Here is a 12,500-nt window from a genome sequence, read left to right as displayed (position 1 = left end):
GAAATTGAAATAATTATTGTTTCCAACAGTTGAAATTTAATGGATTTCGAATTCGAATAAAATCTCAACTAAAAAAAAAAACGTCGCGTTTTAAAATTATGACGTCATCAGCGTATTTCGGAACGTAAATTTTTCAACTTCATATTCGGAATCAGTACGTCCCAGAGCAACGACAGCACACCTTAAATGTTTAAAAAACCTTCGGGTTTTAAAATTATGACGTCATCAGCGTATTTCGTAACGTTAATTTTTCAACTTTGCCGACAATGACTTCCGACTTCCGGGTTCGGAATGCGGGACCAATGCCATTTGACAGGGAATAAAAAATAAATGCGACATTCAATTGACGACAATGACTTCCGACTTGACTCCCCCGTCCCCCTCCCCTCCCCCCTCCAGCCTAACCCCTCCCCCCTTTCTCCCTCCCCCTCCCCCCATGGCCCTCCCTTTCCCCCCTCCCCCCCTCTTCTCTCCTCCTCCCCCTCCCCCCTATTCTCCCCTCCCCCTCCCCCCTTTCTCCATCCCCCTCCTCTCTTTCTCCATCCCCCTCCTCTCTTTCTCTCTCCCCCCTCCCCCTCCCGGGTGTTGTGGGACGGGTCGGGTACTGTGGGACGGGTCGGGTACTGTGGGACGGGTCGGGTACTGTGGGACGGGTCGGGTACTGTGGGACGGGTCGGGTACTGTGGGACGGGTCGGGTACTGTGGGACGGGTCGGGTACGTGGGACGGGTCGGGTGTTGTGGGATGGGTCGGGTGTTGTGGGACGGGTCGGGTGTTGTGGGACGGGTCGGGTGTTGTGGGACGGGTCGGGTGTTGTGGGACGGGTCGGGTGTTGTGGGACGGGTCGGGTGTTGTGGGACGGGTCGGATGTTGTGGGACGGGTCGGGTGTTGTGGGACGGGTCGGGTGTTGTGGGACTGGTCGGGTGTTGTGGGACGGGTCGGGTGTTGAGGGACGGGTCGGGTGTTGTGGGACGGGTCGGGTGTTGTGGGACGGGTCGGGTGTTGTGGGACGGGTCGGGTGTTGTGGGACGGGTCGGGTGTTGTGGGACGGGTCGGGTGTTGTGGGACGGGTCGGGTGTTGTGGGACGGGTCGGGTACTGTGGGACGGGTCGGGTACTGTGGGACGGGTCGGGTACTGTGGGACGGGTCGGGTACTGTGGGACGGGTCGGGTACTGTGGGACGGCTCGGGTACTGTGGGGCAGGTCGGGTATTGTGGGACGGGTGATGTTGAAGCGATCGTCAGAACGATGTTGTATCGAGACCAGAATCCCGCTCGGTTGACAGTCACACTGCCAAAGATAGGCAAAAGTGTCCTAAAGAGGCGGCTGGGAAATCACACCTTCGGGTATGGACGTACAACGGCTCCCAATCAACGAACCGCAAATTCCCACTCAAAATCCACGTTACACACACACACCAGATTAACGTCTGGATGGTTGTGAAAATGGTTGAAGCGAGGTGAAGAACCTGGAGCGATGCGAAATCAGGCGCGAGACAAAACGTCATGTAGGCAATGTACTGTGATATTGCTCTAAAATATACATGTTCTTTTCATCATATATTTGTCTTATTCTTATTCAACCCGGGCGAAGCCGGGTACCTCAGCTAGTAAATATATAGACAGACTTGGCATTTAATATGCAATATTTTTTTTGCGGGGGTGAACTTACTTTTCAAGATGTCTTAGAACCAAAAGTTCATTGGAATTATGTTGAAATTATTCTAGATTTTGTTAATGTGACCTTTAAAAGAAACAAAAACCACATTTGACATTTCGAAACAAATAAATTGATCCTTGAAAGTGATGTAAACTGATATCGAACTCAATTCATGGACAGTACTGTGTTAAACTTCTATACGTTTTCCAGAAGTATCTCTTTATTTTGCACATTAGCCAAAAAATTTTTTAACAAAAACAAAAGTTAAATTACGACTGGGATTACGGACAGTAAAATTACAGTTCAGTACTTCGTGTAACCCCCACGAGCATTCAGGAGAGCACGTACACGTTGAGGCATGCTGTTCACGAGATTTGCCAAGGTTTGGACAGGAATCGCTTGCCATGCAGTGACAATAGCCTGCTGCAATTCACGCACAGAGGTCGGCTGCTGGTCCAAGTGGTCGATTTGATGCGTTAATTCTGCCCACAAGTTATTGATCGGATTCATATCCGGGGACATGGTAGGCCACTCCATATGCTCTACACCACGGTCAGCAAGAAAGTGTTGGATCATGCGAGCACGATGAGGCCGTGCATTGTCATCTTGGAAGACAAAGTTTCTTCGAAAGGCTGCACGAGCAAATGGAAGCAATGTTTCTTCCAGAATGGCCCTGTGCTTGAACTGGTTCAGGTTTCCATTCAGAACAACCAGGTCAGTTTTTCCCCCTGCATGAAAAGCAGCCCAAACGGTCACCCCACCACCTCCAGCTTGGACTCTTGGCACTATACAATCTTTGTTGTAGGCTTCATGCACTTGTCTGCGCACTCGGACGCGGCCATCTTGACGATAGACCAGAAATCTAGACTCGTCACTGAAGATCACGTGATTCCAGTGTCCTGGCTGCCATTGACGGTGCTCTCTGGCCCACTGCAATCGGCTCTGGCGGTGTTGTCTGGTCAGGCGTGGCTTTCTCAGGGGACGCCTGGCACGATAGCCTGCTTGAACCAGTCGTTGGTTGACTAGCCTTCTGGATACAGGTACATTTGTCAGTTGCTGCCCCTCAGCCCTAAGCCGATTAGCTGACTTGGTACGGCCATTGCGGACTAACCGGTGCAGCTGGCGATCATCCCTCCTTGTGGTTCTGCAGGGACGTCCTGGCCTCGGTATTGGAGTAGGGACACCCCTCTGAGCATTTCGTTTCAGGATCTTTGACACCTGACCTTGAGTGATGCCATACTGCCGAGCAATAGCACGCTCTTTCATGCCGTAATTTCGTAAAGCCACCACTCCATGACAAACAGCATTGTTGAGTTGACGTACCATCTCCAGAGGAAGCGGCAATAACTTTTGGAGACGTGCAGCAGTTGTTTTCCACTTATACAGAACGCAACAACCCTTGTATACCCGACTGTGAAGCCAATCGTCAAATGCACCTGTCCGTACATTTTGCCACGCCACCTGTGATATAATCCCGTTGTTGACTTCTTGCTGCGACAGACAATCAGTGACATGGTTCTTTTAACAAATAAATCACCAAAGTGTAAAAGAAACTCACCAGATTGATATACTGAGTTAAGAAAGTAAACCCAAGTCAAGAAAAAAAATATATTCCATATTAAATGCCAAGTCTGTATATATAGTGTTAGATTAGGACATTGGTGCAACGTGTACAACTGTGTCTACAAAGGATGAAACAACAGTACATGGGATTTGAACGCAGTATCCTGGCATTTTTAGCTCAGTGATTAGATGGTGACATTAAACAAACTCGAGATATTTCCAAAATGATACGAGGTTAGTGTTACAATTTCCCCTTTTGGAATAATTAAACGTGACAGCGTGGAGACAAACAACAACAATCATGAAGCTGTTAAACATTTTTTTACTTGAGACCTAAAACTATGGACTTCAGACACTATCTAGAGGCCACCCAATGTAAGCTTATGGAACGAATGCTTTCATGATGCTTTCAAGCTATTGGGTTGTATCTCATATTGGAAATTTTCAGTTGTTTACAAAACTTATTCTTCAATCGGTACAAGTACAGTGTTTTTCAGGAGCCTGAGCTACAAAGGAAAGATCAAATGTATGAGGAGCGCACATGCCTTGAAGCTCATTCACCATGAGTACACATGGGGCAAGTGCCAAAGCATGCTTGAAGAAAATCATGTTAAAAGGTGATTTTTTAAAATCCAAAGTCAAGGCTCGTCGAAGAGATCGAATGGACAATGTATCAGGAAGCAACACCACAAAAGGAACAGCAGGAAGAGTGGGGATGGGAGTGGGAAAGCCAAAGTGGTTGGTCAAAATAGACGGAGACAGAAATGAGGGATGCAGGTAAGAATGAGGATGTGGGAGGACGCAATGGGTGGACAGGATGGATACAGAAGCAAACTCTCAAACTCTCAGGAAAGAAAAACTGGAAATGTGGGGATAGGTGGGTTTGGGGGGGTTAATATGGGTCAAAAAGATCATTGCATTGGATTGGGGATGATCTGAGATTGTAATGAACAGCTGTCCTGACGACCTGGAAGGAAGAATGAGATTGACGAGGATGTGGAAGTCGATTTCACTGGTAGGACAAAAAAAGGAACGAATGAGTGGAGGTGAGCAGTGAGTCTAGATTTTTGGAGTTTCACCAGAGGGGGGTTGAAGGTGGACCATGTGTGCCCTGCATACACCTGGAGTGGGAGGGAACAAAGCACAGTAAGTGCAGCAGGTACAATACCAAAGAGGAGGCAATATTAGACAGACCACCAACCTCTCTGTGATGGTAAAGTGATAGACACAAAGACATTTTCAATGACCTTGAAGGCCTTGGTTTCTACGGCATCAAGCTGAGCAAGATGCGAGGCAGGGGTGCCAGCCCAGAGGGGTGAGCAGTACTCCAAGCTGCAGATGAAAGCCTTGTAAATGGATAGGACTTCAGGTGGGCCAAGGAACGATCAGCTGAATACTCCGACCATGGTTGCGTCAGGCACTTACCAAGGGGCAGCCTTCGGGATCACACCTGCAAATGGTGAGCGAGCGATGTATGATTTAGTTGTTGCATGTCCAACATATATATATATATATACATATATATATATTGTTGTGGATATGAGGATTGTGTTGTTTTTTTTTTGATTGCTTTATTCTGGACCCTCCTGCCTCCAGTTGTGTATAAAGGTCAAAGGTCGTTCCGTAGTTATTTCATAAACAATCACGTTAGCCAATCATAGATTTCCCCCTTGTTGACAGTTATTTCCTTATTCTGTGTAGTAGGGTAAGGCCTTGTCTTCCATTAATTGACACTCCATTGCACTGAATTCAAATAGATAGATCCCCTTTCATTCCCATTCCCAAAGCCGCAATTGCCAACTGTTCCCTCCGCGACTCCATTCGCCACGAGGTAGGCTCGGAGAAGAAGGGGGAGGAGCTGCCGAATCCTGGGCGTGCCCGCCCCTCGTCATCAAGGGTGGAGCCAGAGGGCCGTGCCGACCAATCAGGGCCAAGGCGAGCTCACCGATGGGCGTGTTCTAGAGGCCGGCGGCTTGATTTGCCCGCGGCGTTATAAAGAGCGCGCGCGGAAGCCGTTGACAAGAAGTGCGTGAGGAGGGCGAAGCGAAGCGAAGAGAGCAAGAGAGAGAGAGGGAGAAAGAAGCAGAAAGAGGGAGTCAGGGTGAAGCAAGAGAGGAAGAGAGGGAGTCAGAGAGAACAAGTGCCAAGTGCCAAGCCTGAGAACAAGTGCAACCACCGCAGCTTTAAACCACCACAGCTTTGAGCTTCGACAGCAGTTTTCGTCCGTGGCTGCGAAGGAACGGCGGCTGTTAAACGTGCCGATCGACCAAGGGGGGGCGGCGGCTGCTCACTCCCGGCCTGACCGTGCTCCGGTTCCAGTTTTCGTCCTCTCCCTCCAGCCATCCACCTCCTGCCATTCCGGTCATCATTCCCCACGTGAGTCTGTCTTTGTTTGTTCTGTCCCTGGGTGAATTAAGCCTGTATAGATAAGCTAGCATTTCACTGTGTCACCTTTCCTCTTCTGTATTTTATTTTCTTATCCTTCCTTCTTCCTTGGTTTCTTTCAATTGTGTAAATAGTAAATAAATCATATTTGTATTTCTTACCCTTTGCCTTTCTTTCTTCTTTACATCCTTCGTCTTAGTCTTTTCCCCATTGAATATCTGTGGCGCGATTCGGCCAACGTTCAGGAATCGGGTTAGTCGGGGTAACTGTTCGGGCGCGGCGGCCATCCGCTCGGCAAACAACATCCTCGCCGCGGTCCCGTAACAATATTATATATATATATATATATATATATATATATATATATATATATACACACATATATATATATATATGCATAAAATACAACAACCTTCAGCTGAATTGCTGGTCGTATTTTAATAAAATATCACCAAAGTTATAGTCATGTCAGGGTGATGTGCCATTAAGGAATGCTACCGCCTGTAGGATTAGTACAAGCTCTACGTTTTACTCCAGTTCTCATTCTCCACGAAATATCAATTGGACAGCACGTCGGCAATTTCTGACAGCCACAGCAAAACATGCCATGCGGCAAAAGGAGGTCCTCACGTCCAGAGCAATGAAAGTTATGGCTGTGAGCACCAAAACAAATTTAATCAGGAAGTGTTTTGGTTTGATGCTTGTGATGTCACATGGCATTGCATGAACTACACAAGTGCGACGATCGATTTTTATCCCAAAACCATCGGTGCAAAAGCCAGCGACTGAAACATCATCCCTGCCTCATCTGACACGACAGTGAAATATTGTTGATTGGTATGTCAATAAACAGTATTCATAATATGGAAGATCCATGGTTAAAATAGGGCCGTGTCGTAACAGCAAAATAAAAAGGCAGGAAGTCTAATGTGGTGGCAAACTCATGGTTACACGTTTCTGGAACGTTCAAGATGCAAACAATTCCAGCTCCATCCGCTCCACAAAGCACTGCACGAACATTTTCTTGTACTCCTACCAAGACTCGCTCACTGTAAGAAAGAGGGGGGAAAAGAAATTGAAACCGGCACATCGAATGCCAGAATGGGTCGACGGCCAATTATAAAGTACCCCGAGCTAACTCTCCGGAGTGCCATGAGAATCTACCCTGAGGACGAACAGCGAGGAGGTGGTGAGGGCAAAGAGTCGCTGCTCAGAGGCTTGTAGGCCCAGGATGCTCTCGCTCGAGTCTAGCGTCGCGAGCTGTTGTCGAGCCACGTGACTGACGACACGCCCGTCGCGTCGATTGTAGAGCGGAGAGTCGAGGAGCATCGGGCTGCGATACAGGAACAAACGACGAGAGCATTCGCAGAGTACCGCGAAAGAGGCCCTCGGCGAGCAGGTCATAAACTTGCGGTCACTCTTCGAGGCTTGCACATAACCTGCGGAGTACGCGTCTGATGAGAAGAGACAGCGTTCACGTCGAATGTTCAACGCACTCGTGTTGTTGCTGGATCGTGCATGTCCACCATCACGTACTTACCCAATGCGTTGAAGGTCGCCACATGCTGCCACAGTGGGTCGGACGCTCCGCCCGAGTCGGGACGTGGCTGCCACAACAAACCGTCGACGTCGTGGCGAAGGCAAAAGGCTGGCATCGAGCCTGGCGCCATGCCAACAGCAAACAAAAACTGGTGCCCAGCGATATTTGCCTGTCGTACAAGAGACAGACGTATCACCGCGTATACAACTGGCCACATAAAACAGGTGGATTCACGACTCAAGGATCACATGAGGGGGATTAAAGTGGGGTTTGAAAAAAGGTAAACCTAAACACATGATGCACCAAAGAATTTCCGTTATCCACAAGTGAGCTGTCCAATTCATCATCACAAACCCTTTGAACCTTGCGCCACCGTGCCCAACACACCAAAGACTCGGTTATTGTCAGAACGCGGTCGGTAAACGAACCGGCTCGGGAGAACACGGGTTTGTACACTCACCATGTGAGTCACAGAGTGAGTCTCCCCATCTATGCGGCTCAGTGAAGCCATCAGTTCATTGTTGTCATCGCACTCCTCCAGCTCCTGCACGTTAAACGATTCCCCTCCATCTGGCTCAGCCATCTGTCACGGAAAGGTGAAGTTTACCGGCATGCAATCGACGCATCGCACACGGTACCGTGTACCGAACGGATGGATAATAACGCTACATTCTTCTTGATCATGACTCGGTGCCACGTTGCCATGCGGCGAAATGTGGTTATGGATCGTGCAAGTAGAGCGAATCACGAACGGTAAATGGTCGAGATTAAATTAAACGATCAGAGACCAATAAATGACTATAATATGTAAAGACTAATGATTATATAGACTAGAAATCTTGTATTTCCCCTTACAATGGGACCAAAGTGAGAAATAATCATATTTCCAGATTTCATTTCAGAACAAATGTGAACATGCAAGAGAAAAATGGACGTACATCGCTCTTTTTGTGAACGAATCACATAATCATGTTAAAATACGCAATTTGGTGTCTGTCTGTCTGTCTGATTTTTTGAACCCACTACATTCCGTCGTTACTTAACCAATCCAACCAAACTTGACAGGATGACGAAGGGTTACACAATGAAGGTTGGAGCACATTCATTTGCCGCCCCCTCCCCCCTCCCCAAGGGTGTTTTCTCCCCCGAGTGGGGTTTCCCCAATGGCGTTGCATGTTGAGGTGTATATCAATGTTAGATTAGCTTTATTGTGGCGTTTTCCCAAAGAAGAAGATTTATCGTGGCATTTTTCCAAAGACGCTTTTAATAACAAAATTAATGATAATCGCATATTATTAATGTTATTACAACACAATATTAGTACTAATAATGTCCCACTTCCCCAAGGAGTTTTTCCTGCAGTGATAACGTGTATAAATAGCTTATAGTTATAATGGCATTTCCGTGGGAGCAACGGCTTCTACAGGAAGTAAAAATATTATAAACCACAAACACGTATGATTCGCTTTTTAAACAGTCGCTAATGCTCTTTATAACACTAAATGAAGAAATCTGGAGGAATCCCGACATCCGTGAAGTAAGGTTTACTTAGAGAACTGAGCAAAGATCTACTGTACTCTATATAACCCACAAATGTTGGGTTAATAACATGGCCCTTCTTGGCAATAACATGGCCCTTCTTGGCAATAACATGGCATTTTTCGTAGCGAACTTTTGAAACTCGCTCCTACTGTTTAATACGAAACTGAAAGGGAGGAAGACCGTGGTGCGCTCATTTACCAATCAGCTAGCTAGCGCTTGCCAAGCCAGCCGTTCCTTAAGGGTTTTGAATGGAGTGCTTGCTCGAATGCTTAAACGAAATGGCGATCTCTCCATAAGAAACCTGGTAAATGAACACACACCCAATGTTCTTGAGACCCCACCATAGATCGTCAGTAATCTATATACCCCAAAGAGGAATGACCCTTATTGCTGCTCCATTAGTAAGCGGGTGTACAAGTCATGTTAAAATCCCGATTAACACGATGCTCTTACGTGATGGAGACCAATACCGAGTTTGACCAACACTCCAAGTCGTCGTCGCAAGCAGCACGAGTTGTACAAACTCGGCCGACATCATCAGTCCCGCCTGCTAGCATTCGCTTGTGGTTGTTAATGATCCTTTGGTACCTACCAAATATATATATATATATATATATATATATATATATATGTATATATATATATATATATATATATATATATATATGTTCCGCTTCCGGTCCCTCGAGCGACGGGGCTTGCTTCGATCTCTCCACGGCATCAAAGTTTGAGTGTTTTCCCGTTCGTTTCTTTGTCAAATTTCCGCTGCGTATTTTGTTGTGTATGTGTTATTGTGTGTTTCTATTTGGTTTTGGTTTTGTAGTTGTTGCAAATTTGTGTGTAATTAGTCGTTTCTTTGTTCGCGCCTCGTGCGGCATTGTGTCTCGTGCGGCCTCCTCGTCTCGACTTGTGCCCCGCCCCCTCTATCTCGTTTGTTCTTTCACCTCTGCTCCTGCTTTCTCAAATCCACGTTCTCACTTAGAGACTTTTCCCAGATTGTTTTCATGGTTTTGTTTAAATATTTATTTAAATATGTTTAAACCGCAGCCGTGATGCTGACGCCGCCCACCCCACCCCCCAGAATTTCCATGTTTTAAACGTTTCCCAGTGTGTACCCTGGATAAGAATAGGTACGCCGTATCCCTGCGTGTCGTAAGAGGCGACTAAGAGGGTTGGCGTCAGGAAGGGCATCCGGCCATAAAAAAAAAACTGCCTCAAAAAGAGAACCATGACAATTACAACGACATGTGGGCAGGGTACAGCCCGAAGTGGAGATCGGTTTCTGAGGTTTGGGACATGGAATGTAGGGACAATGACAGGGAGATCAGGAGAAGTGGTGGAAGTATTGGTCAGAAGAAGAGTGGACATATGTTGTGTGCAAGAGACGAGATGGAAGGGAAGTGGTGTGAGAATGGTGAAGGGTAGGCAGGGACAGAAATACACGTTTGTGTGGCAAGGGTGCCCGGAGGGCGTGAATGGTGTTGGTGTCCTGTTTTCTGAGGAGTTTGTAGCCAGTGTGGTGAGTGTGACTAGAGTGAGTGATAGGTTGATGATGGTGAAAATGATGATTAGAAAGCTCTTGGTGACGTCATCTCGGGATATGCTCCGCAGGTTGGTCGAAGCGATGAAGAGAAGGACAAGTTCTGGTGTGCGATAGAGAAGCTGATGGAAAACGTGAAAGATGAGGAAGTTGTTGTGGTAGGAGGAGACCTAAATGGACATGTGGGAAGGAGTATGGATGGTTTTGATGGAGTTCATGGGCGTTACGGATATGGTGTGAGAAATGGAGAAGGTGAAAGGATTTTGGAGTTTGCTGATGGAGCTGATTTGTTGATTTGTAATACTCAGTTCCAGAAAGAGGATAATAAGCTTGTTACATACACGTCAGGTGGGTCGACGACAACCGTTGACTACCTGATGGTGCGTAGGCGAGATAGGGGGCACCTCCGAGACACAAAGGTGATCCCGGGGGAGGAGGCTGTTTCACAGCACCACTTGGTTGTCTGCGACGTAAGGGTGAAAGGTGCGAGGAGAGCTCGGCGGGTGAAGTACCAACCGAGAATGAAGGTGTGGAGGTTGAAAGAGGTGACAGTAAGGGAGGCATTAAAAGAGAGGCTGAGTAGGGTCGAGGATGATGTGGTTGAGCTTGAAAGTGGTTGGATGTCAATGAAAGCTAGTCTGTTGGGAGCCGTTGGTGAGGTATGTGGATGGACAAAAGGACCACCGAGGCACTCGGAAACATGGTGGTGGGATGATGAAGTTGGAAAGAGGATTGACGAGAAGAGGAAGAAGTTCAAGGAGTGGCAGAAGGCGAAGGGTACGGGAGCAGAAACAGCAGAGCATGAAAGTTATAAGGCAGCCAGGAAGGCTGCAAAGAAAGAGGTAGCAAAGGCGCAGGAGGCATGTAGGAAAATGTTCGGAGAACGCTTGGATTCGGAAGAGGGTCAGAAAGCAGTATTCAGGATTGCAAAGCAGATAGCGAAAGAGAGGTGTGATGTGATGGGGGTGAGTTGCTTGAAGGATGAAGTGGGACAAATCGTTGTCGACCCAGATGGAATTAAAGGAAGATGGAAAAGATATATGGAAATGCTGTTGAATACAGAGAATGAATGGGATGGCAACATAGAGAGTAACCCAGTTTTAGGACCGGCAGAGAAGATAACTGAGAAGCAAGTTGAGGAAGCGATAAAAGCAATATAATAACCACCTTTAGAGGCCATTTTTCCCCGCAAAGCGGGGGTTGGCCTTTTTCGGGAACCGTGGTTGTTGTTGTTTTTCGGTCCCCTATTTGAAGCGATAAAAGCAATGAAGGGTAGAAAAGCGGGAGGGCCGACGGGAGTTGTGGGAGATATGTTGAAGGCAGCAGGAAGTTGGGGTGTGAAGAGAATGACAGAGATCTGTAATCTGGTGGTGAAAGAAGGCCGCATTCCATTGGATTGGGAACTGAGTACCCTCGTCCCTCTATACAAGGGGAAAGGTGACCCTCTGGAGTGTGGCTCGTACCGAGCGATAAAGTTATTGGAGCATGGAATGAAGGTATTGGAAAGGGTGTTGGAGAGGAGGATAAGGAAGAAAGTGAAGTTCGACGAAATGCAGTTTGGATTTATGCCAGGAAGAGGAACGACAGACGTGCTTTTCATTGTGAGGCAGTTGCAGGAGAAGTACATGGAGAAGAGGAAGAAGTTGTTTCTTGGGTTTGTTGATCTGGAGAAAGCATTCGATCGGGTTCCACGCAAAGTATTGACATGGGCATTGAGGAAGTTAGGAGTGGAGGAATGGTTGATCAGAGTAGTGATGGCAATGTACAAAAGAGCGCGCACAGCTGTAAGGACGAAGGACGGGAACAGTGGTGAGTTTGAGGTGAAGGTGGGAGTGCATCAGTGGTCGGTACTAAGTCCACCACTATTTGTAGCTGTGATGGAGGTGCTGGCTCAGAACGTAAAGGAGGGTTTACCGTGGGAGTTGTTGTATGCAGATGATCTGGTGTTGATTGCGGAAAGTATGGATGGACTGAAGGAAAAGATGAACACGTGGAAGGAATGTATGGAGACAAAAGGTCTGAAGGTGAATATCGGAAAGACGAAGGTGATGGCAAGTGGTAAAGCATGTGGTGAGGTGGAAAGAACTGGAAAGTGGCCCGGTGCTGTGTGTAGGAAGGGTGTCGGAGTGAACTCCATTCAGTGTACAATGTGCGCTGAGTGGGTTCATCAAAAATGTAGTGGTCTGAGAGGGTCATTAACCAGTGTGGCAGCTACATTCAAATGTAAGGTGTGCACAGAGGGAGCTGCAGATGGAGGAAATGTTGAGTTGG

The 12,500-nt window shown here is 47.3% G+C and overlaps 1 protein-coding gene across 2 annotated transcripts in view; it reads right to left on the bottom strand.

The window, feature by feature from the left end:
• Positions 1–6,026: 6,026 nt before the first annotated feature.
• NUDCD1 (NudC domain containing 1) overlaps positions 6,027–12,500 on the bottom strand; it is a 25,035-nt gene continuing 18,561 nt past the window's right edge. Inside the window, exons 8-11 of one of the 2 annotated variants that reach the window (XM_068128042.2) lie at positions 7,608–7,730; positions 7,148–7,316; positions 6,772–7,046; positions 6,027–6,656 (exon numbers count right to left, since the gene is read on the bottom strand). In XM_068128042.2, coding sequence (XP_067984143.2) covers positions 6,654–6,656; positions 6,772–7,046; positions 7,148–7,316; positions 7,608–7,730 — 570 coding nt within the window. In that variant the 3' untranslated portion in view covers positions 6,027–6,653. Of the gene's footprint in view, positions 7,047–7,147; positions 7,317–7,607; positions 7,731–12,500 lie in introns of both variants that reach the window. The other variant, XM_068128041.2, reaches the window with a different exon arrangement.

Source organism: Myxine glutinosa, chromosome 9 (genome assembly GCF_964187855.1).
Source record: "Myxine glutinosa chromosome 9, kmMyxGlut1.1, whole genome shotgun sequence".
Classification (NCBI taxonomy): Eukaryota; Metazoa; Chordata; class Myxini; order Myxiniformes; family Myxinidae; genus Myxine; species Myxine glutinosa.
The sequence above is the reverse complement of the archived record's forward strand: the minus strand, read 5'-3'. Positions and strand labels throughout refer to the sequence as shown.